This window comes from Lithobates pipiens, unplaced genomic scaffold, assembly GCF_037356315.1.
Source record: "Lithobates pipiens isolate NorthernLeopardFrog02 unplaced genomic scaffold, aLitPip1_a1.2 Scaffold_10, whole genome shotgun sequence".
Lineage (NCBI taxonomy): Eukaryota > Metazoa > Chordata > Amphibia > Anura > Ranidae > Lithobates > Lithobates pipiens.
Window position 1 is genome coordinate 6,601,517 of NW_027507686.1, and position 25,523 is coordinate 6,627,039.

Sequence of the window (25,523 nt, forward strand, 5' to 3'; positions counted from 1 at the left end):
ACACGAGTGTGTATATATATATATATATATATACTGACGGTGTCAGTAAAGCAGTGGATGGTGTCAATAGGTTTTATTTATTTATTTATTTTATTGTATTTTTTACACATTTTTTAGGAGCGGATAGGGGGCTTTGCTGAAATATCAGGGGTTTAACCACTTCAGCCCCGGACCATTTTGCTGGCCAAAGACCAGATCACTTTTTGCGATTCGGCACTGCGTCGCTTTAACTGACAATTGCGCGGTCGTGCGACGTGGCTCCCAAACAAAATTGACGTCCTTTTTTTCCCCACAAATAGAGCTTTCTTTTGGTGGTATTTGATCACCCCTGCGTTTTTTATTTTTTTGCGCTATAAACAAAAATAGAGCGACAATTTTGAAAAAAACGCATTATTTTTTACTTTTTGTTATAATAAATATCCCCCAAAAATATATAAAAAAACATTTTTTTCCCTCAGTTTAGGCCGATACGTATTCTTCTACATATTTTTGGTTAAAAAAAAACGCAATAAGCGATTACTGATTGGTTTGCGCAAAAGTTATAGCGTTTACAAAATAGGGGATAGTTTTATGGCATTTTTATTAATAATTTTTTTTTTTTTACTAGTAATGGCGGCAATCAGCGATTTTTATTGTGACTGCGACATTGTGGGGAACACATCGGACATTTTTGACACATTTTTGGGACCATTGTCATTTATACAGCAATCAGTGCTATACAAATGCAGTGATTCCTGTGTAAATGACACTGGCAGTGTAGGGGTTAACCACTAGGGGACAGTGTAGGGGTTAAGTGTTCCTAGGGGCGTGTTACTAACTGTGGGGGGGGGCTGGGCTTTCTTTTAGTGAACACTGATCTCTGCTCCAATCACATGGTGCAGAAATCAGCGTCACTTGTTGCTAGGCAGAACTGGAAGATGCTGTTTACAACGGCATCTCCCAGTTCAGCCGCCCCATGAGACGATCGCGGGTATGCCCGCGGCGATCGAGTCCGCGGGACCCGCGACCGGACTCACGGGGGTCCCCGACCGGCACATGAGCGCGCTGCCGGCGGCGCGCTTGCGATGGCAGGGGGGCGGCATTTAAAATTGGACGTACCTGTACGCCAATATGCCTGCCCGTGCCATTCTGCTGACGTACATCGGCGTGCGCCGGTCGGGAAGTGCTTAAACTAGGGATACCATTTTTTTTACCGAAAAGTACCGATACTTTTTTTTTTTTAGTACTCGCCGATACCAATTACCGATACCTAATGCAACTGTTTAGTTTTCACTTCAGCTGTCAGCCAAGGTACAAAAGCATTGAAAAGTTATTGACAATTAAAATAAATAGATTTTTTTTGTTTTAATTTTGAGCTTTTTCAATGTGAAATGTGTAAATATATATGTGTAAAAATATTCTCTAACAAAGCAAACAAAGAAAATAAAGTTTTAATTGATTATCGTTTATAAAATAGACGTGAACAAAAAAAAAAAAGCAGGAAAATAATAATTAAATGGAGGAGAATAGGGAGTTAATTAAGGCTGATTAGAGTAAATTAAAGTGGTGTTGCCACCAAAAAATTAAAAGCTATTTAAAATTCGTAAAAAAAATTAAAAAAAATAATTGGCAAAAAAAAATTTTTTTTACTCACCTCTAAATACCGGTTGCTAGGGGGGTCCCTCGTAGTCTGCCTTCTTCATTGCCCGGGCTGGTGACATCACTTCCCCTCGCGCCGCACATTCACCTGGGACCTGTCACGTGTCCCCGGTGACTGTACGGCGTTTTACGGCACCCTGCGCCGCTCGCGCATGCGCAGTGGGTGCCCGGCTGTGAGCGGAGCGGGGAACGAGGGGGGGGGGGGGCTTCGTTCCCCCGCATCGCTGGACCCTGGGGCAGGTAAGTGTCCAATTATTAAAAGCCAGCAGCTGCAGTATTTGTAGCTGCTGACTTTTAATTTTTTTTTTTTTTAGGGGGTACCCCACTTTAAGGGTTAATAAGGGGTTAAACAGAGGAACATTTGTTCATCCCTTTAATCTGCAGATGAAGAAACAGAAAGATCCAAAAAGAAACAATGTTTCTTTTCATTTTAGTGTTTCAGCAAACATTGCGGCTGCTTTTTTTTTTTTTTTTGACCGCTCCAATTACCGGACTTCTTTAACACTTCAGCTGTCAACAGGGGAGACCCCGCTGACAGCTCAAAGAACCGAGCCTGAAAGTATCGGTTTCAGGTATCGGTGCATTTGCACGAGTACAGATACTTGGATCGGTGCAACCCTAGTTTAAACAGGGGGAATCTGCGCCATGCAGGGTAATTAGAGAGTATTCAGGGACACCTGGCACACCCTGTACACACACCTAGAACTATGCTGCGTATAGCCGGTGCAGAGAGCAGAGCTGTAGGAGGGACCCAGGAGGCCCCACCCACTACAAAAAACTAGAGGAGGGGGGCGGAGACAAGACCAGTCACCCTGCAGAAGGAGAGAGAGCAGCAGTGAAGTGGTCTTTATTACAGGAAGTCTCACACTGGATTACTGCACAGATCTGGAAGAAATGCACAAATCATACCAAAGGGTCTATTCATAAAAAAAAAAAAAGAAATCAGCTAAACTAAGCTAAAAAAAATCAGCTATTCATAAAAAGAAAAAAAGAAAAAAAAAAGAAATCAGCTAAATCATCACAAATAATCCCCACAATTTGTGTAATATTTAAATTTCCTATGACTGTTAGCGCTATCCAGTGACTATGATGCTGGTTGGGGTATTTCAGGATAATACCGCATTATGGCCACTAGATGGAGCTGGCAATCATAGGAAGTAAGCAGGTTACACAAATTACAGGGATTATTCGCGATGGTTGTGCGAATGCTTGAGACATTTGCGCAGCAGATTAGCCAATTAATAAGCTGCGGCCAAAAGCTTGGTGTCATCCTTTACAGCTGGCAATTGGCTCTTTAGTAAAAGTGACCCGGGTGGCTCTTTAGCCGCAGGATCACGTTTACGGTACCAAGAAGGGCAGCAAATTCCCATCTGACGCCATCCGCTATGGTTCCCTGGGTCTCCTGTTCCACCAGGGAGCCTGAGACGACGGCATAGAGCCAGGATAGCGTCACACATTGGAGATGGAGGAACATCTGTTCTCCCATCTCCTCTGTGACTAATGAAGCTGGAAGCGACAATGATTTGGTCACTTCTGGTTTGGGAGCTGTAATTTCCTGGATGTTACAGCCAGGGAAGCAGCTAATCAAGTATAACCTGTGCTTGATTAGCCACTTGGGAGGACAGGATAGACATTGGGGGTCTAATTGACCCCCGATGTCTCCATAAAGAGTACCTGTCACTGTCCAAAGCTTTCATAGGGTGGGACTTGTTTGACAGCAAGTTAAAACGAAAAAAAAAAAATGTAAAAAGTGTAAAAAAAAATGTTTAATAAAATAAATAAAAATTATTTTCATCTGCTTCAATATGTGCCCTCACACCAGACCTCCTCACCACCATGAAAAAAGTGGGGGCTTACCTTGTGACCCCCTTAATTCAAGTGGTCAATTAGCACTTATGGTTATATTGTACCTCTGCATCAAACAGCCATACCCTGTTTCCCCTAAAATAAGACCTAGTGTTGTTGTGGGTGATAGCTGCAATAAAAGCCCTACCCCCCAAATAAGCCCCGGTTAAAGTCTTCTTTTCAGGGTAGGGCTTATTTTTGAGGAAACAGAGTAGGGCTTATTTGGGTGGTAGGGCTTATATTGCAGCCAACACCGACAATCACGCTAGGTCTTATTTTAGGGGAAACAGGGTAGCACCATCCAGTCCAATATGCACATAAAAAGGAAAGAACAGAGAGCCAAAAGCCCAATAACGCGAAAAAAAAAAACGCATTAAAAACCTTAAAAACACTACAGTAAGTAAAAAAAAATCTCGATCTTGAGATTTGGAGATGCACTTCCGGTCTGACGTAAGTTTCCGTGAAGCCTGGCGATGTCACAACGTATTGCTCCGCCCTATGCGTTTCGTCACGAATGACGTCATCGGGGCAATTTTATTTTATTTGCTCCCCCCCCCCCCACTTTCATGTGTTTTATAAAGAGCTGCGCAAATATTATGTGACATTAAACAACTGCAACAGCCCCCATTTTATTCTCTGGGGCCCCTGTTTTAAAAAAAAAAAAAAAAAATCTATAATGTTTAGGGGCTCTAAGTAATTTCCTAACAAACAAGAAAAAAAAAAATTTAGAATGAATGTAACAAGTCTGTAAAAAATAAAAAAAAGTGGTTAAGACCCCTTTCACACTGGGGCGTTTTTCAGGCGTTTTTCATGCGCTTTAGCGTTAAAAAATACGCCTGAAAGAAGCCGCAACTGCAATCCCAATGTAAAAGCCCGAGTGCTTTCACACCGAGATCCCTTTCATACTGGGGGCGTTTTTCAGGCGCTTCAGCGTTAAAAAAAGCGCCTGAAAGAAGCTGCAACTGCAATCCCAATGTAAAAGCCCGAGTGCTTTCACACTGAGGCGCTGCGGTGGCAGGGCGTTAAAAATAAGTCCTGCAAGCAGCTTCTTTGCAGCGCTTTTGGAGCGGTGAATACAACGCTCCTAAAGCAGCCCTTCCCATTGAAATCAATGGGAAGCGCCTGTAAAACGCCAGAAAAACGCTATTGGCAGCAGTGTTTTGTGGGCGCTTTTAACCCTTTATTTGGCCACTAGCAGGGGTTAAAAGCGCCCCAATAACGCTCGAAAAACGCTGGTAAAGCGCTGCTAGTTTAATCGGCGCTTTACGAGCGTTTTTCGGGCGCTGACATTATGAAAGGGCTCTTAAAGCACTCGGGCTTTCACATTGGCACTGCAGATGAGGCTTCTTTCAAGCGCTTTACAGGCACTTTTTTTAACGCTAAAGCGCCTGAAAAACGCCTGAAAAACGCCCCAGTGTGAAAGGGGTCTTCAATCCATCTGGCATTCAGCTTTAAAAATGAAAAAGAAAATCGGTTTCTATTTTTAATAAATGTCGGTATTGTTTATTTGTGATGGTCTGCGGTGTGCGAGGAAAGGACGCCTCCAACCAATGTCACGCACACCTTCACATCTCTGTCACCTTCATCTGTTCTTACGTGAACTTTTTTTTTTAATTGCCATCCCCCAAATCACTCGTTAGCCGACAGTTAAAAATAATTGCATAATTAAATGAGTTATTTTAATTGGGTTCTGCCAGCGGATGGCGGTGCAGAATATATTTGTGCCCGAGAAGGGAACAAATTCTCCCTGAGAAACCCGTCACAATGTCCCCGAGAAATCCCTTCCTCTCAGCAAACGTTTAAAGGCGCGATCCTTCATCCGGCGTCCTTTGTAAAGACTCGACCCTGACAACCGCCAACCGAACGCTTTATCATCGGCAAAGAGAAGTCACGTTCTTTTGGCTTATTTTATACTTCTGTTATGAAATCATATAAAAAAAATCGTGCCAGACAATTAAATACACTATATTGTCAAAAGTATTGGGACACCTGCCTTTACACTCACGTGAACTTTAACGGCCTCCCAGTCTTAGTCCGTACGGTTCAATATTGAGTTGGCTCCGCCCTTTGCAGCTATAACAGCTTCAACTCTCCTGGGAAGGCCTCCGCAAGGTTTAGGAGGGTGTCTATGGGAAGGTTTGACCATTCTTCCAGAAGAGCATTTGTGAGGTCGGGCACTGATTTTTGGACAAGAAAGGTGTTCTATTGGGTTGAGGTCAGGACTCTGAGCAGGCCAGTCAAGTTCCTCCACCTGAAACTCGCTCATCCATGTCTTTATGGACCTTTGTTTTGTGCACTGGTCCAAATCATTTGTTGGAGGGGAATTATGGTGTGTGTGGGGGGAGGAGGGATTATGGTGTGTGTGGGGGGAGGGGGGATTACGGTGTGTGTGGGGGGAGGAGGGATTACGGTGTGTGTGGGGGGAGGGGGGATTACGGTGTGTGTGGGGGGAGGAGGGATTACGGTGTGTGTGGGGGGAGGGGGGATTATGGTGTGTGTGGGGGGATTATGGTGTGGGGGGGTTGTTTTTCAGGGGTTGGGTTCGGCCTCTTAGTTCCAGTGAAGGGAATTCTTAAGGCGTCAGCACACCAAGACATTTTGGACATTTTCATGCTCCCAACTTTGTGGGAACAGTTTGGGGGACGGCCCCTTCCTGTTCTAACATGACTGTTCACCAGCGCATAAAGCAAGGTCCATAAAGACATGGATGAACTAGTTTGGGGTGGAGGAACTTGACTGTCCTGCTCAGAGTCCTGACCTCAACCCAATAGAACACCTTCGTTGTCCAACAACAGTGTCTGACCTCACAAATGCTCTTTGTAGTTAGTAAGGTTGAATAAAGACACCAGTCCATCCAGTTCAACCTGATTGAGTGTCTACAAATGCCCCTGTGCATTGCACACTCACATCTGTCCCTACCCTCAAAGAGCCCACAATCCAAGGTCCCCATTCATAAACTAGGGGCCAATTTTTGACAGAAGCCAATTAACCTTCCTGCATGTCTTTGGATTGTGGGAGGAAACCCACGCAGGCACAGGGAGAACATGCAAACTCCAGGCAGGTAGTGTCGTGGTTGGGATTTGATCCAGCGACCCTTTTTACTGCTAGATGAGAGTGCTAACCACTACACCACTGTGCTGCCCTCTTCTGGAAGAATGGTCCAACATTCCCCATAGACGCCCTCCTAAACCTTGTGGACGGCCTTCCCAGAAGAGGTGAAGCTGTTATAGCTGCAAATTGCGGAGCCAACTCAATATTGAACCCTACGGACTAAGACTGGGAGGCCATTAAAGTTCAAGTGAGTGTAAAGGCGGGCATCACAATACTTTTGACAATAAAGGGAATATGTATTGCGGTCGGCAAGTGGTTAAAAGAAACATGTTATGGCCACTAGATGGCGCTTATGATCATAGCAGATTATAATTTTATTACACAAAATACGGCAACTTTCACACATTGGTGGGTTTATATCCTTTGTGGCTGTTGAGGACGTTTTCTCTTTTTTTTTTGCGCCCAGAGTTCAGCTTTAATTTTTTGCACGCTCCAGGAGAGGAAGATTCCCAATGTCTATTCCCACAGCAGCCATACCTAGGTTGTCTTTGCCTTCACTGATGGGCTTGCAGTAAATCACCAGGTCGGACAGCTCTCTGGCAATGACCTGATTCTTCTCCCACGTCCTGATAAAGAAGTCCTGGAGGGGGGATCACAGGAGACAAATGACGACATATATGGGACACGTTGGAGGAGATTTATCATTGCTTCATTAGCTAATTAGACAAAGGAAAACTTAATGAAATAAGTGAACGATGATGAAACAATGTATCATTAAGGGCAGGATAACTCTAGTTTGGTGGAAGAAGGATGGTGGCACCTCCGGGGTTGTCGGATCCTGCGGGGAATGCCAAGAGATCACACGTGGCTCCTGCGGGGAATGCCAAGAGATCACACGTGGCTCCTGCGGGGAATGCCAAGAGATCACATGTGGCTCCTGCGGGGAATGCCAAGAGATCACATGTGGCTCCTGCGGGGAATGCCAAGAGATCACATGTGGCTCCTGCGGGGAATGCCAAGAGATCACACGTGGCTCCTGCGGGGAATGCCAAGAGATCACACGTGGACATCTAATGAAGTGCGGAGGATTAACAAGGATGCCGAAAAATTAGAACATGTTCTTTTTTTTTTCTTTGTCCTTGTTACTTCAGATGGAAAAGCATGGTGGGACTTTTAGTGACGCCAAATTTATAGGTTATTAATGAAAGGACTAAGAGATGTAAACTGAGATCTGGATTAAAGCGGAGGTCCACCCTAAAGTGGAGCTTCCGCTCATTGGAACCCTCCCCCCCCTCCGGCGCCACAATTGGCACCTTTCAGGGGGGAGGGGGGTGCAGGTACCTGTACAGTACAGGTATCTGCACCCACTTCCGGCATAGATTCTGCAGAAGCTACGCCCCTTTCCGCAGAATCTACGCCCCTTTCCGAAGGTCCCCCGCTGCCTGCTGGGAAACACACGGATCCCAGAGACAGCGGGGATCATCCTTATTGCGCAGCGCGACTCGCGCATGCGCAGTAGGGAACCGGGAAATGAAGCCGCAAGGCTCCACTTCCTGATTCCCATACCCAAGATGGCAGCGGCAGCACCCGACGTTCTTGTGGTGATCTGTTGAATACAAGCCATCAGGGTCAAGTAATTATTTAGTCCACCTGTGAAAAACTCGTTCTCAGTGACATCGGTTGTCTTCTTGCTTGTTGAATATTTTTCATTGATTTCAAATGTAAAATATTGCATTTGGCCACTAGATGGCACCAAGAATCATAGGTCTTCCCTGTGATCCTCAGCTCCATCTAGTGGAACAATGCAGTATTTTACATCAATGAACAGTATATGACCAGCACAGGAAGTAGTCTAATAACATTCGTTTTTTTTTTACCCTTTTCTCACATAACGAATGTACAATGTTTCAATGGGTGGATTGTTATGTGAATTTTGTTTTACAATTACACTCCTTTGAGTTGCAGGAACCCTGACTGTTTAATGACATTTGCTGTATAAAACATAAGTAATGCAATGCTAATTGTTGGCTGTTGAAGAGAACACTGCCATACAAAATAAAACAAAAAAAATAAAAAAAATACACCCACAAATTGAAAAATTAAACTGCAGATAAAGTGACTTTTTTATTTCTGCCGCCGCGCGTTAGAACCATAAATATGTATGCGGGTTGTTAAAGTCAATGGAGAGAGCAATTTAAAATGTAGAATATGCCAATTGGCGTGAAAAATATTCCTGTTGGTGGCAATCAGCAGAAGTGGGTGATGTCAGCATCACTTAAATCCAGATGTTTGCATTGGAGGGATGATTGAAAAGTAATGGCGGTTATTAAAAACCAGATAATATCATTTCTGGTAACCCTTTCACCACCAGGGAGCAAGGAACCCGGCAGACCCTTCACCCGGCCACGTCCTGCTGTGATTGGCCGAGCCCCGAGTGCAAGAACATCAAAGAGAATGTAAACCCAAAAAGGATTTTCCAATATAATTTAATGAATTGCTCACTGAATACATTTTTATTAAGCAAATTATTATTTTTTTGACATTGCTACAAAGTTTCTTACTTGCAGCTTTAAAGGAAACCTGTCAGAGATCTCTCTGATCCATCCTGGAAGAATCACTCTGATCTGTCCCGGAAGAGTCACTCCGATCTGTCCAGGAAGAGTCACTCCGATCCGTCCCAGAAGAATCTCTCTGATCCATCCCGGAAGAATCTCTCTGATCCATCCTGGAAGAATCACTCTGATCTGTCCCGGAAGAGTCACCCTGATCCATCCCGGAAGAATCACTGTAATCTGTCCTGGAAAAATCACTCTGATCCATCCCAGAAGAATCACTCTGATCTGTCCCAGAAAGAATCGCTCTGATCCATCCTGGAAGAATCACTCTGATCCATCGCAGAAGAATTGCTCTGATCCATCCTGGAAAAATTGCTCTGATCCATCCCAGAAGAATCACTCTGATCCATCCCAAAAGAATCACTCTGATCCATCCCAAAAGAATCACTGTGATCCATCCCAAAAGAATCACTGTGATCCATCCCAAAAGAATCACTCTGACACATCCCAGAAGAATTGCTCTGATCCATCCCAGAAGAATCGCTCTGATCCATCCCGGAAGAATCCCTCTGATCCATCCCGGAAGAATCCCTCTGATCCATCTCAGAAGAATTCCTCTGATCCATCTCAGAAGAATTGCTGTGATCCATCCCGGAAGAATCCCTCTGATCCATCTCAGAAGAATTGCTGTGATCCATCCTGGAAGAATCACTCTGATCCATCCAGGAAGAATCACTCTGATCCATCCTGGAAGAATCACTCTGATCCATCCTGGAAGAATCACTTTGATCCATCCCAGAAGAATCGCTCTGATCTGTCCTGGAAGAATTGCTGTGATCCATCCCGGAAGATTCACTCTGATCTCTCCCAGAAGAATTGCTTTGATCCCTAAAGAATCGTTCTAATCTGATCCCAAAAAATCACTCTGATTAATTCCAGGAGAATCACTCTGATCCATCCTGGAAGAATCACTCTGATCCGTCCCAGGAACAATCACTGTGATCTGTCCCAGAAGAATTACTGTGATCTGTCCCAGAAGAATCGTTCTGATCTGTCCAGGAATAATCACTCTGATCCATCCCAGATTAATTGTTCTGATCTGTCTCAGAAGAAACACTCTGATTCATCCCAGAAGAATCGCTCTGATTCATCCTGAAATAATCCATCTGATTCGTCCTGGAAGAATCACTCTAAATCATCCTGGAAGAACCACTCTGATCTGTTCTGGAATAATCGCTGTGATCTGACCCAGAAAAAAATCGCTCTCATCTGTCTCGGAAGTATCACTCTGATCGGTTCCGGAATATTTGCTCTGATCCATGCTGGAAGAATCACTTTGATCCATCACAAAAGATTTGCTCTGATCCATCCCAGAAAAATCACTCTGATCTGTCCTGGAAGAATCACTCTGATCTGTCCTGGAAGAATCCCTCTCATCCATCCAGGAAAAATCACTCTGACCCATCCTGGAAGGATTGATCTGATCTGTCCCTGAAAAATTGCTCTGGTCCATCCCAGAATAATCACTCTGGTCCGTCTCAGAAGAATCTCCCTTGATCTGTTGTGGAAGTATCGCTCTGATCTGTTCGGGAATAATTGCTCTGACACGACCAGGAATAATCGTTCTGATCCATCCTGGAAGGATCGATCTGATTTGTCCCTGAAGAATTGCTCTAATCAATCCCAGAATAATCACTCAGATCTGTTGCGGAAGTATCGCTCTGATCTGTTCTGGAAGAATCACCCTGATAAGTCCCAGGAAAAATCATTCTGATCCGTCCAGGAAGAATCACTCTGATTCGTCCTGGAAGAATCTCTCTGATCTGTCCTGGAAGAATCCCTCTGATCCATCCTGGAAGAATCACTCTGATCCATCCTGGAAGAATCACTCTGATCCATCCTGGAAGAATTGTTCTGATCCATCCTGGGAAGTATTGTTCTGATCCATCCTGGGAAAAATCACTCTGATCCATCCCAAAAGAATCACTCTGATACATCCTGGAAGAATTGTTCTGATCCATCCCAAAAGAATCGCTCTGATCCATCCTGGAAGAATCACTCTGATCCATCCTGGAAGAATTGTTCTGATCCATCCCAGAAGAATCACTCTGATCTGTTCCGGAAGAATCCCTCTGGTCCTTCCCAGAATAATCACTCTGGTCCGTCTTGGAAGAATCACTCTTAACCCTTTCACCACCAGGGAACAAGAAACCGAGCAGATCCTTCACCCTTTCACTTTATGCTCTGAAGGACGAGCAACACACTGAAAATTAAACGGTGTCTTGCCTCATTGGATACCTTTTTCTTAAGCAAATACATTTTTCTGACATTGTTTCAAAATGTCTTACTTTTAGATCTTGCAGGAAACAGCACTTCCTGCTGCAGGGTCACAATGCTATACCAATTCCTTGCAATAGGTGGCAGTATTGTTACCTGGGCATGTGTGCCCCTTTAGTTGGCCATTGAGTTTCAGTTGACCTCTATGGCTTTAAAGTAAACTACTACTGAACCCTACGGACTAAGACTGGGATGCCATTAAAGTTCATGTTCGTGTAAAGGCAGGCGTCCCAATACTTTTGGTAATAGTGTGTATTAGATACATTAGGGGGATTTTTTATGTATCTGCTTGCTCATTCTGACAGCACCTTTTATCAACAACCCCAACACTGTGACCACATTGCCACCAATCACCAATCAGGAGCTGGTAGAACGGGCTCCTAATCATGTGAACACTGTGACTGCCAATCACAAGAGTGGGAAGCACAGGAAACACCTCCGGAATTTAGATCCTATTAAAGGGCTAACAGTTCTTACCAACAGGATCAACAGTCATGTCAGGTAGAAGAACATTCCGCATGGAGGCTCCACCAGAAAACTCTTCCATTCCAATAAACTCCTATGAGCCGCCCAGCACTCACCTGCGCCCCCTTCTGGTGTACAACGTGGTGGATGTTTTTATACCATTCAAACAATTCCTCCACTTTGTCAGTTGCAAAATCTACAGAAGGTTCCTCGGGGTTCTTGGACTCCAGAGTCAAGACGTACATTTTGTTGTTCTTCCCATGCGGAAGTTTCTCTGGGGAAAAAAATAAAATGTATTTCTCTTATTGGCTCAAATTTCCCAACATTTCCTAAATCAAGTCCGTTAGATCAATTCCCCGTCTTTATCCTTTATTCCATCTACATGCGCTACAGACAGACAGACAGCAGAGTGTATACAATATTATGTATTTATCTATAGTTACTGTTTACAATATTTTACTATCTATCTATCTAACCTATCACTAATAAATACTGTATATTCTATATATTGTATCTATATATCTGTACTATATACAGTATAGTATATATTATTTACCTATATCTACTATTTACAACATTCTGTATCTATCTATCCGTATCTATATCCCAATCTCTCTATCTAGACATATCTATCTATCTAGTCTATCTATCTATCTATCTATCTATCTATCTATCTATCTATCTATCTATCTATCTATCTTCTATCTATCTATCTATCTATCTATCTATCTATCTATCTATCTATCTATCTATCTATCTCTATCTATCTATCTATCTATCTATCTATCTATCCATATCTATCTATATCTATCCATCTCTATTTATCTATCTGTATCTATCTATCTATATCTATCTATCTATCTATCTATTTATCTATCTATCTATCTATCTATCTATCTATCTATCTATCTATCTATCTGTATCTATCCGTATCTATCCGTATCTATCTATCTATCTATCTATCTATCTATCTATCTATCTATCTATCTATCTATCTATCTATATCCCAATCTATCTATCTAGCCATATCGATCAATCCATCTATCTATACATATCTTTCTACAGTATCTATATCCCAATCTATCTATCTCTATACAGATCTATCTATCTATCCGTATCTAGCTATCCATCTATATCCCAATTTATCTATCTATCTAGCCATATCGATCAATCCATCTATCTTTACATATCTATCTATCTATCTATCTATCTATCTTTACATATCTATCTATCTATCTATCTATCTATCTATCTACAGTATCTATATCCCAATCTATTTCTATCTATCCAAAACGATCTATTGATCTATACCTATCTATCTATCTATCTGTCTATCTGTATCTATCTATATCCCAATCTATATATCTCTATCCCTATCTATATGTCTATCTTGCTCTCTCTCTCCATATTGATCGATCTATCTATCTATCTATCTATCTATCTATCTATCTATCTATCTATCTATCTATCTATCCTTCTGAGAGGCAGACAAGTGTCTCGCTATCACCAAGCAGATGAGGACGGGTGTCGCACTTACTGATGTCATAGGTGCCCAGATCCAGGATTCCTCGGCACATGGATCCCAGCGGACTGTCCTCAACAATCTGCCAAATTGGAAAATCTCTCAGTCATGGATGATACACACACCCCAATCACCCCAATCCCCCCAATCACCCCAATCACCCCAATCACCCCAACACAACCCATCCTGATAACTGGCCAGGAATGATACAATGTATAGAGGCTTTCACATTCCATTTTAGCAACTACAATCTCATCGTCTCATTTTCTGAAACATGACACAACACAGAGCCTTAAGGTGGATTTCAAGGAAAACACTTTTTTTTTAAGTTGATTGCTCTGATCCATCCAGAAAGAATCATTTGATCCGCCCGGAGGAATCTCTCTGATTCATACCAGAAGAATCACTTTGATCCATCCTGGAAGAATCACTCTGATTTGTCCCAGAAAGAATCACTCTGAACCATCCTGGAAGAATCACTCTGATCCATCCTGGGAGAATCACTCTGATCCATCCTGGAAGAATCACTCTGATCCATCCTGGGAGAATCACTCTGATCCATCCTGGAAGAATCACTCTGATCCATCCTGGAAGAATCTCTCTGATCCATCCTGGAAGAATCTCTCTGATCCATCCTGGAAGAATCACTCTGATCCGCCCTGGAAGAATCACTCTGATCCGCCCTGGAAGAATCACTCTGATCCGTCCTGGAAGAATCACTCTGATCCGTCCTGGAAGAATCACTCTGATCCGTCCTGGAAGAATCACTTTGATCCATCCTGGAAGAATCACTCTGATTTGTCCCAGAAAGAATCACTCTGATCCATCCAGGAGGAATCACTCTGATCCATCCTGGAAGAATCACTCTGATCCGTCCTGGAAGAATCACTCTGATCCGTCCTGGAAGAATCACTCTGATCCGTCCTGGAAGAATCACTTTGATCTATCCTGGAAGAATCACTCTGATGTGTCCTTGTAGAATCACTGTGATCTGTCCTGGACGATTCACTATAATCCAGCCGGGAAGAATCACTGTGATCTGTCCTGGAAGATGTAATTTGCTCCATCCCAGAAGAATCGCTCTGATCCATCCTAGAAGACTCACTCTGATGCATCCTAGTATAATCCCTCTGATCTGTCCCTGAAGAATCACTCTGATTCACCCTGGAAGAATTGATTTGATTCATCCCAGAAGCACTGCACTGCTCTGCAGTTCGCTGCAGCGCATTTTTGGAAAAGAATCAGGGACTTCTTTTCCGTGTTTCTCACGTGTTACGGGACAGCCTGAAAGGGGGAGCTGTGATTTCAGTGCCTGGATTGTAAAAAAAAACATGACCTTACCAGGACATAGCTTCGTTAAAAGTCCCAATTAATGTCCATTATGCATCACAGTGCCTGGATTGTGAAATGTGAAGATGAATTTTTCCACAATGGCTATAGCTGCAGAGGTGAATGGTGGCTTGTTTAAAAGTGCCTTCACAGCAGGTTCGGAGGATGTGAATGTTTAGGTGTGTGTGTGTGTAGTCTGGCCACCAGTTCACCTTGAAGTAGACATGTGCAATTTGTTTAGTTCCAAATTCGGTTTTTAACCAATTTCGACAAATTCGGTAATTCGGAAATATCCAAATTACCGAAAACCTGTATCATGAATTTTTCCAAATATTCGGAAATTTGAATATTCGTACATTCACAAATTCGGAAATTCTAAAATTTGGAAATTTGGAAATTCGAAAATCCAGGAAATTATAAAATTTGGACAATCGGAAATTGGAAATCCCAAAATCGGAAATTCAAAAAATTTGAAATCTGAAATAATAACTAACAATAACCTAACTACTACTAACTATTAAATTATAGACTTTCCTTTCAAATTTGCCTGTTAGTGAATGTAACGAATACGAATTTATCCAAAGTTACAAATTATCCAAAATAACGAATGCCGTATCTAATTAAATGGAATGAATTTAATAATAAAAATTTATGAATTATCCAAAATAATGAATGCTGTATCTGAATGAATGGAACGTAACAAATTAATAATAATAAATAACAATAATAATAATATAAAAAAAGTTTTATTATTATTAATATAATAATAATATATAATAATATATATAATAATAATAAAACTTTTTTATGGAGCGTAACAAATTAATAATAATAAATAACAATAATAATAATATAAAAAAGTTTTATTATTATTATTAATATAATAATAATATATAATAATATATATAATAATAATAAAACTTTTTTATGGAACGTAACAAATTAATAATAATAAATAACAATAATAATAATATAAAAAAAGTTTTATTATTATTAATATAATAATAATATATAATAATATATATAATAATAATAAAACTTTTTTATGGAACGTAACAAATTAATAATAATAAATAACAATAATAATAATATAAAAAAAGTTTTATTATTATTATTAATATAATAATAATAATATATAATAATATATATAATAATAATAAAACTTTTTTATGGAACGTAACAAATTAATAATAAATAACAATAATAATAATATAAAAAAAGTTTTATTATTATTATTAATATAATAATAATATATAATAATATATATAATAATAATAAAACTTTTTTATATTATTATTATTGTTATTTATTATTAATTTGTTACGTTCCATTCATTCTGATACAGCATTCGTTATTTCGGGTAATTCGTTCATTTTAATTATTAATTCCATTCCATTTGATTAGATGCGTCATTCGTTATTTCGTAAAATTTGTAACTTCGGATAAATTCGTATTCGTTAGCTGAATCTGAAAGGAAATTCCAATACCTAGAATTTAATAGTTCGTTATTATTAGTTAGTTAGCTTTTTGAATTTTCGGATTTTTTCTTATTTTTGAATGTCCAGATTTTCTAATGTCCAGATTTTCTAATTTCCGAATTTTCGAATTTCCGAATTTTCAGATATTCAAATTTTTAAATTTACAAATTTTCTAAATCGAATTTTTTCGAATTTATGATCATAACGAATGACCCAAAAAAGCATATGAAAGGAAAATGAAAACGAACAAACTTTTCAGCAGTGCACAGGTCTACCTTGAAGTGGAACTGAACGCACAATTAGAATGCATAGAATACGGTATATATATATATGACTCTCATGACTCAAACCCATTGTTTTCTCTTTGCACTGCCTGTAGCCGTGTTACCTGGTTAGCGATAAACTCCTCATTGGTTGAGATGTCCTCCACATAATTGGAGGGGAAGAGGTGCTGAATTTTATGTCCATAGTCCCCCTTCCACCTGCATGACAAGAGACACAATGTTGCACAAGCGTACAATCCCAATATAACCCCCCCCCATTCCAATATAACTAGCGATGAATAAAGTCATGAGCGGTCCTCCTCACCATCCTTCGGAGATCTTCACAACGTTGTGAATGACGGCGCCCGTGCAGAAGCTCAGCTCATCCGCTCTTTTAGCAGAATAGTTATATAAAGCTATAACTGTCCCTTGGGGCTTGGAAAAAAAAAAAGATAATATATACAAGGGTAAGGGGTTAGTGGGGCAAATGTAGACGCTCCAAACTAGATACACTTTGAAACACAAATACATCTGCCAGACAGCACAGCCAGGAGGTGACAACATTTTCCCCGTCAGCTTGTTTCTACTTTAATACACATATTGAAGTACCTACAGCTTCAGCATGCTTTATTGATACCCTTTGATGCTTCGGTGAAGCTTGGCAAATGCCCTCTGTGTGTTGATTTTCCATTTGTTTTAAACAAAGCAATGGCTCAGTAGTACCCCTAACTCAGTAATACCCCCAGCTCGATAGTACCCCTATTCAGCAGATCCCCAGATCATTAGTACCCCTTGCTCAGCAGATCCCTAACTCATTAAAACCCTTGTTCAGCAGATCCCTGGCTCAGTAGTAACCCCAGCTCTGCTGATCTTCCACTCAATAGTAACCTCCAGCTCTGTCGATCCTCCGCTCATTAGAAATCCTTAACTTTGCTCATCCCGCACTCAATAGTACCCCCAGCTCTGCTGATTCCCCATTCAATAGCAACCCCCAGCTCTGCTGATTCACCACTCCGTAGTAACCCCCAACTCTGCTGATCTACCGCCCAATAGTAACCTCCAGCTCTGTTGATCTCCCACTCATTAGAAATCCATAACTTTGCTCATCCCGCACTCAATAGTACCCCCAGCTCTGCTGATTCCCCACTCAGTAGTACCCCCAGCTCTTCTCATCCCCCACTCAATAGTAACCACCAGCTCTGCTGATCTCCCACTCATTAGAAATCACTAACTTTGCTCATCCCGCACTGAATAGTACCCCTGGCTCTGCTGATTCTCCACTCAGTAGTAATCTCCAGCTCTGCTCATCCCCCAGTCAATAGTAACCCCCAGCTCTGCTGATTTCCCACTCGGTCGTAACTCTACGTTCTGCCAATCCTCTGGTTTGATGATCCTGATCTCTCTACAGTCCCAGCTCATCTACCTCTATATTGCTCCCATGCTGCTCACCACATGTGACATTGCTCATTTCTCCTGCTCCAGTCCCCCAGCTCTGCCGATCCTCTGGTTTGCTCATCCTCCTCTCTCTCCAGTCCCAGCTCACCTCCCGCTATATTGCTTCCATACTGCTCACCACGTGTGGCATTGCTCATATCTCCTGCCCCAGTCCCCGAGCTCTGCTGATCCTCTGGTTTGCTCACCCTCCCCTCTCCCTGGTCCCTGCTCACCTCCTGCTATATTGATCCCATACTGCTCACCACATGTAACAACTGCTAGTTTCTCCTGCTCTGGTCCCCCAGCTCTGATGATACTCTGCCGCCCAGTACTCTCTCTCCAGTCCCCGCTCACCTTTCCGCTATAGCATTCCCATGTATCACACCATGTGTGCTGTTTGCTAGCTGCTCAGATTTTTTTGTCCTGAATGTCTTTAAAACAATGTTTTTTTGTAGAATTTGCAATTCAGTGGGTAGATAGGGACAGTCGTATTTTCTCATGGGAGAGAGAGAGAAAGAGAGCGATCGTTGAGCTGTGAGCTCCCCCTAGTGGCAAAACGACTAATCTCTATATTTCATAAGTAAGTAAAATATGGAGTTTCAGAAGAGGCTGCATTACTTACCTGACTCCCTGCTCCAGCAGCAGGCTCCGGGGCTCTCCTCCTGAAGGTCCAGCCTGTGGGTGGGGCCTCAGCATCATCATCATGCACAGTGCAGGACTTTTAACCCTGTCATGTGCAAGGTGAAGACAGGAGCGTGACCACAGAAGGCTGCAGCGGACAAGTCACACAGATGAAGGGAAGTTTCTGCCAGAGCAGGGAGTCAGGTGAGGAGGACAAAGACAAGTGTGTCTTGTCTACAGTCAGGCATGGTGGTGGGGGTGTCATGGTCTGGGGCTGCATGAGTGCTGCCGGCACTGGGGGGCTACAGATCATTGAGGGGACCATGAATGTCATCATGTACTGTGACATACTGAAGCAGAGCATGATCCCCTCCCTTCAGAGACTGGACCGCAGGGCAGTATTCCAACATGATAACCACCCCAAACACACCTCCAACACCACCCCTGCCTTGCTAAAGAAGCTGAGGGTAAAGGCGATGGACTGGCCAAGCATGTCTCCAGACCTAAACCCTATTGATCATCTGTGGGACATCCTCAACCAGAAGGTGGAGAAGCGCAAGGTCTCCAACATCCACCAGCTCCGTGATGTTGTCATGGAGGAGGGGAAGAGGACTCCAGTGGTGACCTGTGAAGCTCTGGTGACCTCCATGCCCAAGAGGGTTAAGGCAGTGCTGGAAAATAATGGCGGCCACACAAAATATTGACACTTTGGGCCCAATTTGGAGATTTTCACTTAGGGGTGTACTGACTTTTGTTGCCAGCGGTTTAGACATTAATGGCTGTGTGTTGAGTTATTTTGAGGGGACAGGAAATTGACACTGTTATACAAGCTGTACACTCACTACTTTACATTGCAGACAAGTGTCATTTCTTCAGTGTTGTCTAGGGCTGCAACTAACAATTATTTTCATAATCGATTCATTGACCGATTATTGCTTTGATTAATTGATTAATCGGTTAATAGCCTTAAAATAAAAGTGTGGTGTTTAATTTAGTTAATATGTAAAGTTTAAAAAAAAAGGCAATTTATTCTTAAATATCTCTATATGCAGTGGTAAATATAAATAACCAACTATATGTTTAGGGAGAGAAATATCTGATCCACTCTGAGAATGACAGAAGAGATATACTGTATATATTAGAGGGGATATATACTGTATATACTATTAGAGGAGATATGCCGTATATACTATTGAAGATATACTGTATATACTATTAGAGGATATATACTGTATATACTATTAGAGGAGAGATATACTGTATATACTAAGGAGAGATATACTGTATATACTATTATAGGCTATATACTGTATATACTTTTAGAGGAGAGATACTGTATATACCATTAGAGCTGAGATATATACTGTATATACCATTAGAAGAGATATACTGTATATACCATTAGAAGAGATATACTATATATACCATTAGAGGAGATACACTGTATATACCATTAGAGGAGATACACTGTATATACCATTAGATGCTATATACCATTAGAGGGGAGATATACTATATATAATATTAGAGGAGAGATATACTGTATATAATATTAGAGGAGGGATATAGTGTATATACTATTAGAGGACAGATATACTGTATATAATATTAGAGGACAGATATACTGTATATACTATTAGAGGACAGATATACTGTATATACTATTAGAGGAGAGATATACTGTATATAATATTAGAGGAGAGATATACTGTATATACTATTATAGGCTATATACTGTATATACTTTTTTTTTTTAGAGGAGAGATACTGTATATACCATTAGAGCTGAGATATATACTGTATATACCATTAGAAGAGATATACTGTATATACCATTAGAGGCTATATACTGTATATACCATTAGAGGGGAGATATACTGTATATAATATTAGAGGAGAGATATACTGTATATAATATTAGAGGAGAGATATACTGTATATACCATTAGAGGGGAGATATACTGTATATAATATTAGAGGAGAGATATACTGTATATACTTTTAGAGGAGAGATATACTGTATATAATATTAGAGGAGAGATATACTGTATATACCATTAGAGGGGAGATATACTGTATATAATATTAGAGGAGAGATATACTGTATATACTTTTAGAGGAGAGATATACTGTATATAATATTAGAGGAGAGATATACTGTATATACCATTAGAGGGGAGATATACTGTATATACCATTAGAGGGGAGATATACTGTATATACCATTAGAGGAGAGATATACTGTATATAATATTAGAGGAGAGATATACTGTATATACTTTTAGAGGAGAGATATACTGTATATAATATTAGAGGAGAGATATACTGTATATACCATTAGAGGAGAGATATACTGTATATAATATTAGAGGAGAGATATACTGTATATACCATTAGAGGAGAGATATACTGTATATAATATTAGAGGAGAGATATACTGTATATACTTTTAGAGGAGAGATATACTGTATATAATATTAGAGGAGAGATATACTGTATATACCATTAGAGGGGAGATATACTGTATATAATATTAGAGGAGAGATATACTGTATATAATATTAAAGGGTCAATCTGGTAAATATCATCAGACTCATTAAATTTAACCCCATTTTGTTACTGGCCGATTAATCGATTATGAAAATAGTAATCGATTCATTTCATAATCGATTAGTTGTCGATTAATCGATTTGTTGTTTCAGCCCCAGTGTTGTCACATGAAAAGATAGAAGAAAAGATTTCCAAAAATGTGAGGGGTGTACTTATTTTTGTGAGATGCTGTATATAATTGTTTGGGAAATTTAAGTCGTTTTCTAGCAAAAATTCAGATTTTAACATGCAAGTGAAAAATGTAAAAAAAAAAAAAAATAGGACTTGAAGTGGTTAATAATAAATGTATCCAGTACGATTTAATCCCTTGGGTAATCATTTCTGATTGGGTGAGACGTGTTACAGAGCTGTAATCTGGGTGCGTTAGTAATAATCATTCCTGAGCTGTTTGTTTTTCCTGCTCAGGTGATGTGATTGTAGAATTGTGATGTAGAAGGGGGAATTCTTCTCACCATGGCCGGCGAGATTTCACTGGGATCCACGTACAGCTTGGACTTCACGCCGTAAATGGAGTCTACGTCTTTTTCCTGGAACAGAAAGAGTTACTGGATTTGGGAGAGGAGTGCTCTGACCAATACAGGACCAACTTTAAATTTAATACGTTCAGAAGGGCAGCATTGTAAAAAAAAATAAAAAAAAAAAAAAAATTAAAAGATTTAAAAAAAGAAAAACACACACACATCAAGAACATGGGTAGATTGCCTCAGACTAGCAGGAAGAGCTGGGAGGTACACAAAACGGACTTCCAGCGGAGGTAATGAATCAATCGACAGCGTTGGGTCTACTTATAAAATATATAAAAAAATATTATAAAAATAAGGGTCTACTTATAAAATATTTGCTGTGCAAATGCCTCAAGCATTGACTTGGCCGTTTTACGAATAATCCTGTGTTTTGCCTAATAAATTATCCCCTATGCTCTCCGGCTCCAACTAATGGCCATAATGTGATATGTTCCTGAACTACTTTGAGCAGGAAATACTGCCTTATGACCACTAGATGGAGCTGATGATCCTCAGATATAAATAGGCAAAATACGGGCCAATGCTCGTGACAATCACCCAGCACATTTTATAAATAGACCCCTCAATTAATTTAAACATGCTTGGGTGAACTATCCTCAGACAAAAAAAAGAGAGTAGAGATGTGCGGAAAAATTTGGTTTCGAATCACATCCGTTCTCTACGTTAACCCCTTAGAGCCAGTGTTTGCCGGCCCTTTAAGGGGTTCAAAATTCCCGGGAGGTGGAGCGGGGCTTATGGCCAATGTGAGCGTTGTGATTGGCTGTCATGGCGGTCACATGATCAGCAGGTTCCAGATTGTAAACCGCTGGTAACTGTGCTGGGAGAACGCAGGGTGCGCGCTCCCGGCACAGCTCTATCAGAGCTATTGCACGCAAATATGCAGCCGCTCGGCCCAGTCACCAAGAGGGCGCATATTTCTCTGCGTTCCGTGCAAACAGGTTAATATTTTCATTTTGTCACATTGGGTATATTAGAATGATTCGTTTTCGGGATTTGTTTTGTACATTCTGGATTCATTTCGTATATTCGTTATTTTCAAAGCGATTCAAAATGTAAACGTTGAAGTCGATACGAATTTTGAATTTCAGAGGACAGCTGTATCCGTTCTATTTTATTCTATTCTAATCTATTCTTTTATTTTCTATTCTATTCTACTCTTCTATTCTTTTATTTTCTATTCGATTCTACTCTTCTATTCTTTTATTTTCTATTCAATTTTACTCTTCTATTCTTTTATTTTCTATTCTAGTCTGTTCTATTTTATTCTATTATTGTCTCTTCCTTTATTTTCTATTCTAGTCTATTCCTTTATTTTCCATTATGTTCTCTTAGCCCTTGTACACACGATCGGAGAATCCGTCGGAATGTGTCCTATCGGACCGTGTTGTCGGATAATCCGACTGTGTGTGGTCTGCATCAGACTGATTCCGTCGGAATATCCGTCGGACCCAATTTTCCAACATGTTGGAAATATTTCCCCGACCAACTGGGCCGGTCGGACATACTCCGATCATGTGTAGATGTTTTGATCGGACCAAGTGCCACGCATGCTCAGATCAAATTCCTACATCAAAGCTATTGGCTACTAGCCTGAATGTAGTCCCATCGTAACGAAATTACGTCATCACGTTCTGAAAGATCGGATTTTTCGCCAACTTTGTCCGACCGTGTGTATGCAACAGTTTCCGACAAGATCCGACGGACAAAATCCAACGGGCAAAATCCGACGGATTTGGTTGTGGAAATCTCCGACCGTGTGTACAGGGGCTTATAGTCTTTTCTATTTAATTCTATTTTGTTTTATTCTATTTTATTCCTTTATTTTCTATTCTGAACGCAATTTTTTCCCCCTCGGGGCGGGACTTTAAAGGCACAGGCATGTAACAAAACTTTGTTACAAAATGTTACATTTTAATAGTATCAAAAAGTACATGTAGTAGAACAAAAGCGTATTAAAACACAATTTTATGCTTAAAAATACTAAGCTAATCCATAGAAAAATGGCAAAAACCAATCACGTATGTGGATATAATACATGTATAAACTGGTATTGATCTGCATTCACTGATTCAACACGTTTCAAAGTAGCCTTAACTCCTTCTTCGGGGACAATCTGTTATGCAGTTTATTATAATTGTATAAAAAAATTAATAAATTATATGTATAATAAACTGAATAATGGATTGTGCCTGAAGAAGGAGTTAAGGCTACTCCGAAACGCGTTGAAACTGTGAATGAAGATCAATACCAGTTTATACATGTATTATATCCACATACGTGATTGGTTTTTGCCATTTTTCTATGTATTAGCTTAGTATTTCAAAGCATAAAATTGTGTTTTAATACTCTTTTGTTCTACTAAATGTATTTTTTGATACTATTAAAATTTTTTATTTTATATTTTAATGAACAAAGTTTTGTGACACACCTGTGCCTTTCAACCACAAGCGGAAAAAAATAGTATTCATATACTAGAGGGATATAGAGGGATATCGGCCTGTTCAAGAAGATAACAACCACCTCCATTTTTTTGATAATTAATTAAAAAAAAAAATTCTATTCTATTCTGTTTTATTTTATTTTATTATAATCTATGATTTTCTATTCCATTCTGTTTATATTTTATTCTGTTCTGTTTTGATCTATTCTATAAAGCAGAATAAGTAGGAAATCATCATCTTATTTCACTTTTATACCGTACTGCATTGATTGCAATAGGTTTCCATTTTCGAAATTGAATTAATTAAAAAAATTCAAATTAATTAAAAAAAAAATTCAAATTAATTAAAAAAAAAATTCTAATTAATTAAAAAAAAATTCAAATTAATTTTCAAAAAAATTCAAATTAATTTTCAAAAAAATTCAAATTAATTTTCAAAAAAATTCAAATTAATTTAAAAAAAATTCAAATAAATTTTCAAAAAAATTCAAATTAATTAAAAAAAAATTCAAATTAATTTAAAAAAAATTCAAATTAATTAAAAAAAAATTCAAATTAATTTAAAAAAATTCAAATTAATTTAAAAAAAATTCAAATTAATTTAAAAAAAATTCAAATTAATAAAAAAAAAATTCAAATTAATAAAAAAAAAATTCAAATTAATTAAAAAAAAATTCAAATTAATTTTCAAATTTGAATTAATTTTCAAATTCGAAGTTTGGAAAAATTTGTTTTGGTATAATGTATTTCAGATTCGTTGAAATTCGTTACTGTTGTGATTCAGAAATTTGGATACATCCAAATAACGAAAATTTCGTCCAACTTTTGATTATTCAAAAAAGAGAGCCCTTGGTCTTTTTTTGTTGTCAATATTCTGTGTTTCTATATAATGTACAAATTTTTTTTCCCCACTTTAAAGCGGGGCTCCACCCTAAAGTGGAACTTCCGCTCATCGGAACCCTCCTCCTCTCCGGCGCCACAATTGGCACCTTTCAGGGGGGAGGGGGAGGGGGGTGCAGATACCTGAACAGTACAGGTATTTGCACCCACTTCCGGCATAAATATCCGCAGAATCTGCGGATATTTACGCCACTTCCTGTGGGTCCCCCGCTGTCCGCTGGGAAACACACAGATCCCAGGGACAGCGGGGACCATCCTTATTGCGCAGCGCGACTCGCGCATGCGCAGTAGGGAACCGGGAAGTGAAGCCGCAAGGCTCCACTTCCTGATTCCCATACCCAAGATGGCGGCGGTAGCACCCGAGAGACGATCGAGAGATCGGCTTCGGGTGCCAACATCGCGGGCGCGCTGGGCGGGTAAGTGTCCTTATTTTAAAAGTCAGCAGCTGCAGTATTTGTAGCCGCTGACTTAAAAAAAAAAAAAAAAAAAAAAAACGGCGGACTCCCACTTT

At 40.1% G+C, this 25,523-nt stretch overlaps 1 protein-coding gene across 3 annotated transcripts in view; it reads right to left on the reverse strand.

The window, feature by feature from the left end:
- Positions 1-25,523, reverse strand: part of PLCG2 (phospholipase C gamma 2) — a 232,807-nt gene that overhangs the window by 56,028 nt on the left and 151,256 nt on the right. For all 3 annotated transcript variants that reach the window (XM_077451313.1, XM_077451297.1, XM_077451305.1), the window contains exons 21-26: positions 21,601-21,675; positions 16,809-16,918; positions 16,609-16,702; positions 13,429-13,495; positions 12,008-12,165; positions 7,072-7,174 (exon numbers count right to left, since the gene is read on the reverse strand). In XM_077451313.1, the coding sequence (XP_077307439.1) occupies positions 7,072-7,174; positions 12,008-12,165; positions 13,429-13,495; positions 16,609-16,702; positions 16,809-16,918; positions 21,601-21,675 (607 nt within the window). The remainder of the gene's footprint in view (positions 1-7,071; positions 7,175-12,007; positions 12,166-13,428; positions 13,496-16,608; positions 16,703-16,808; positions 16,919-21,600; positions 21,676-25,523) is intronic.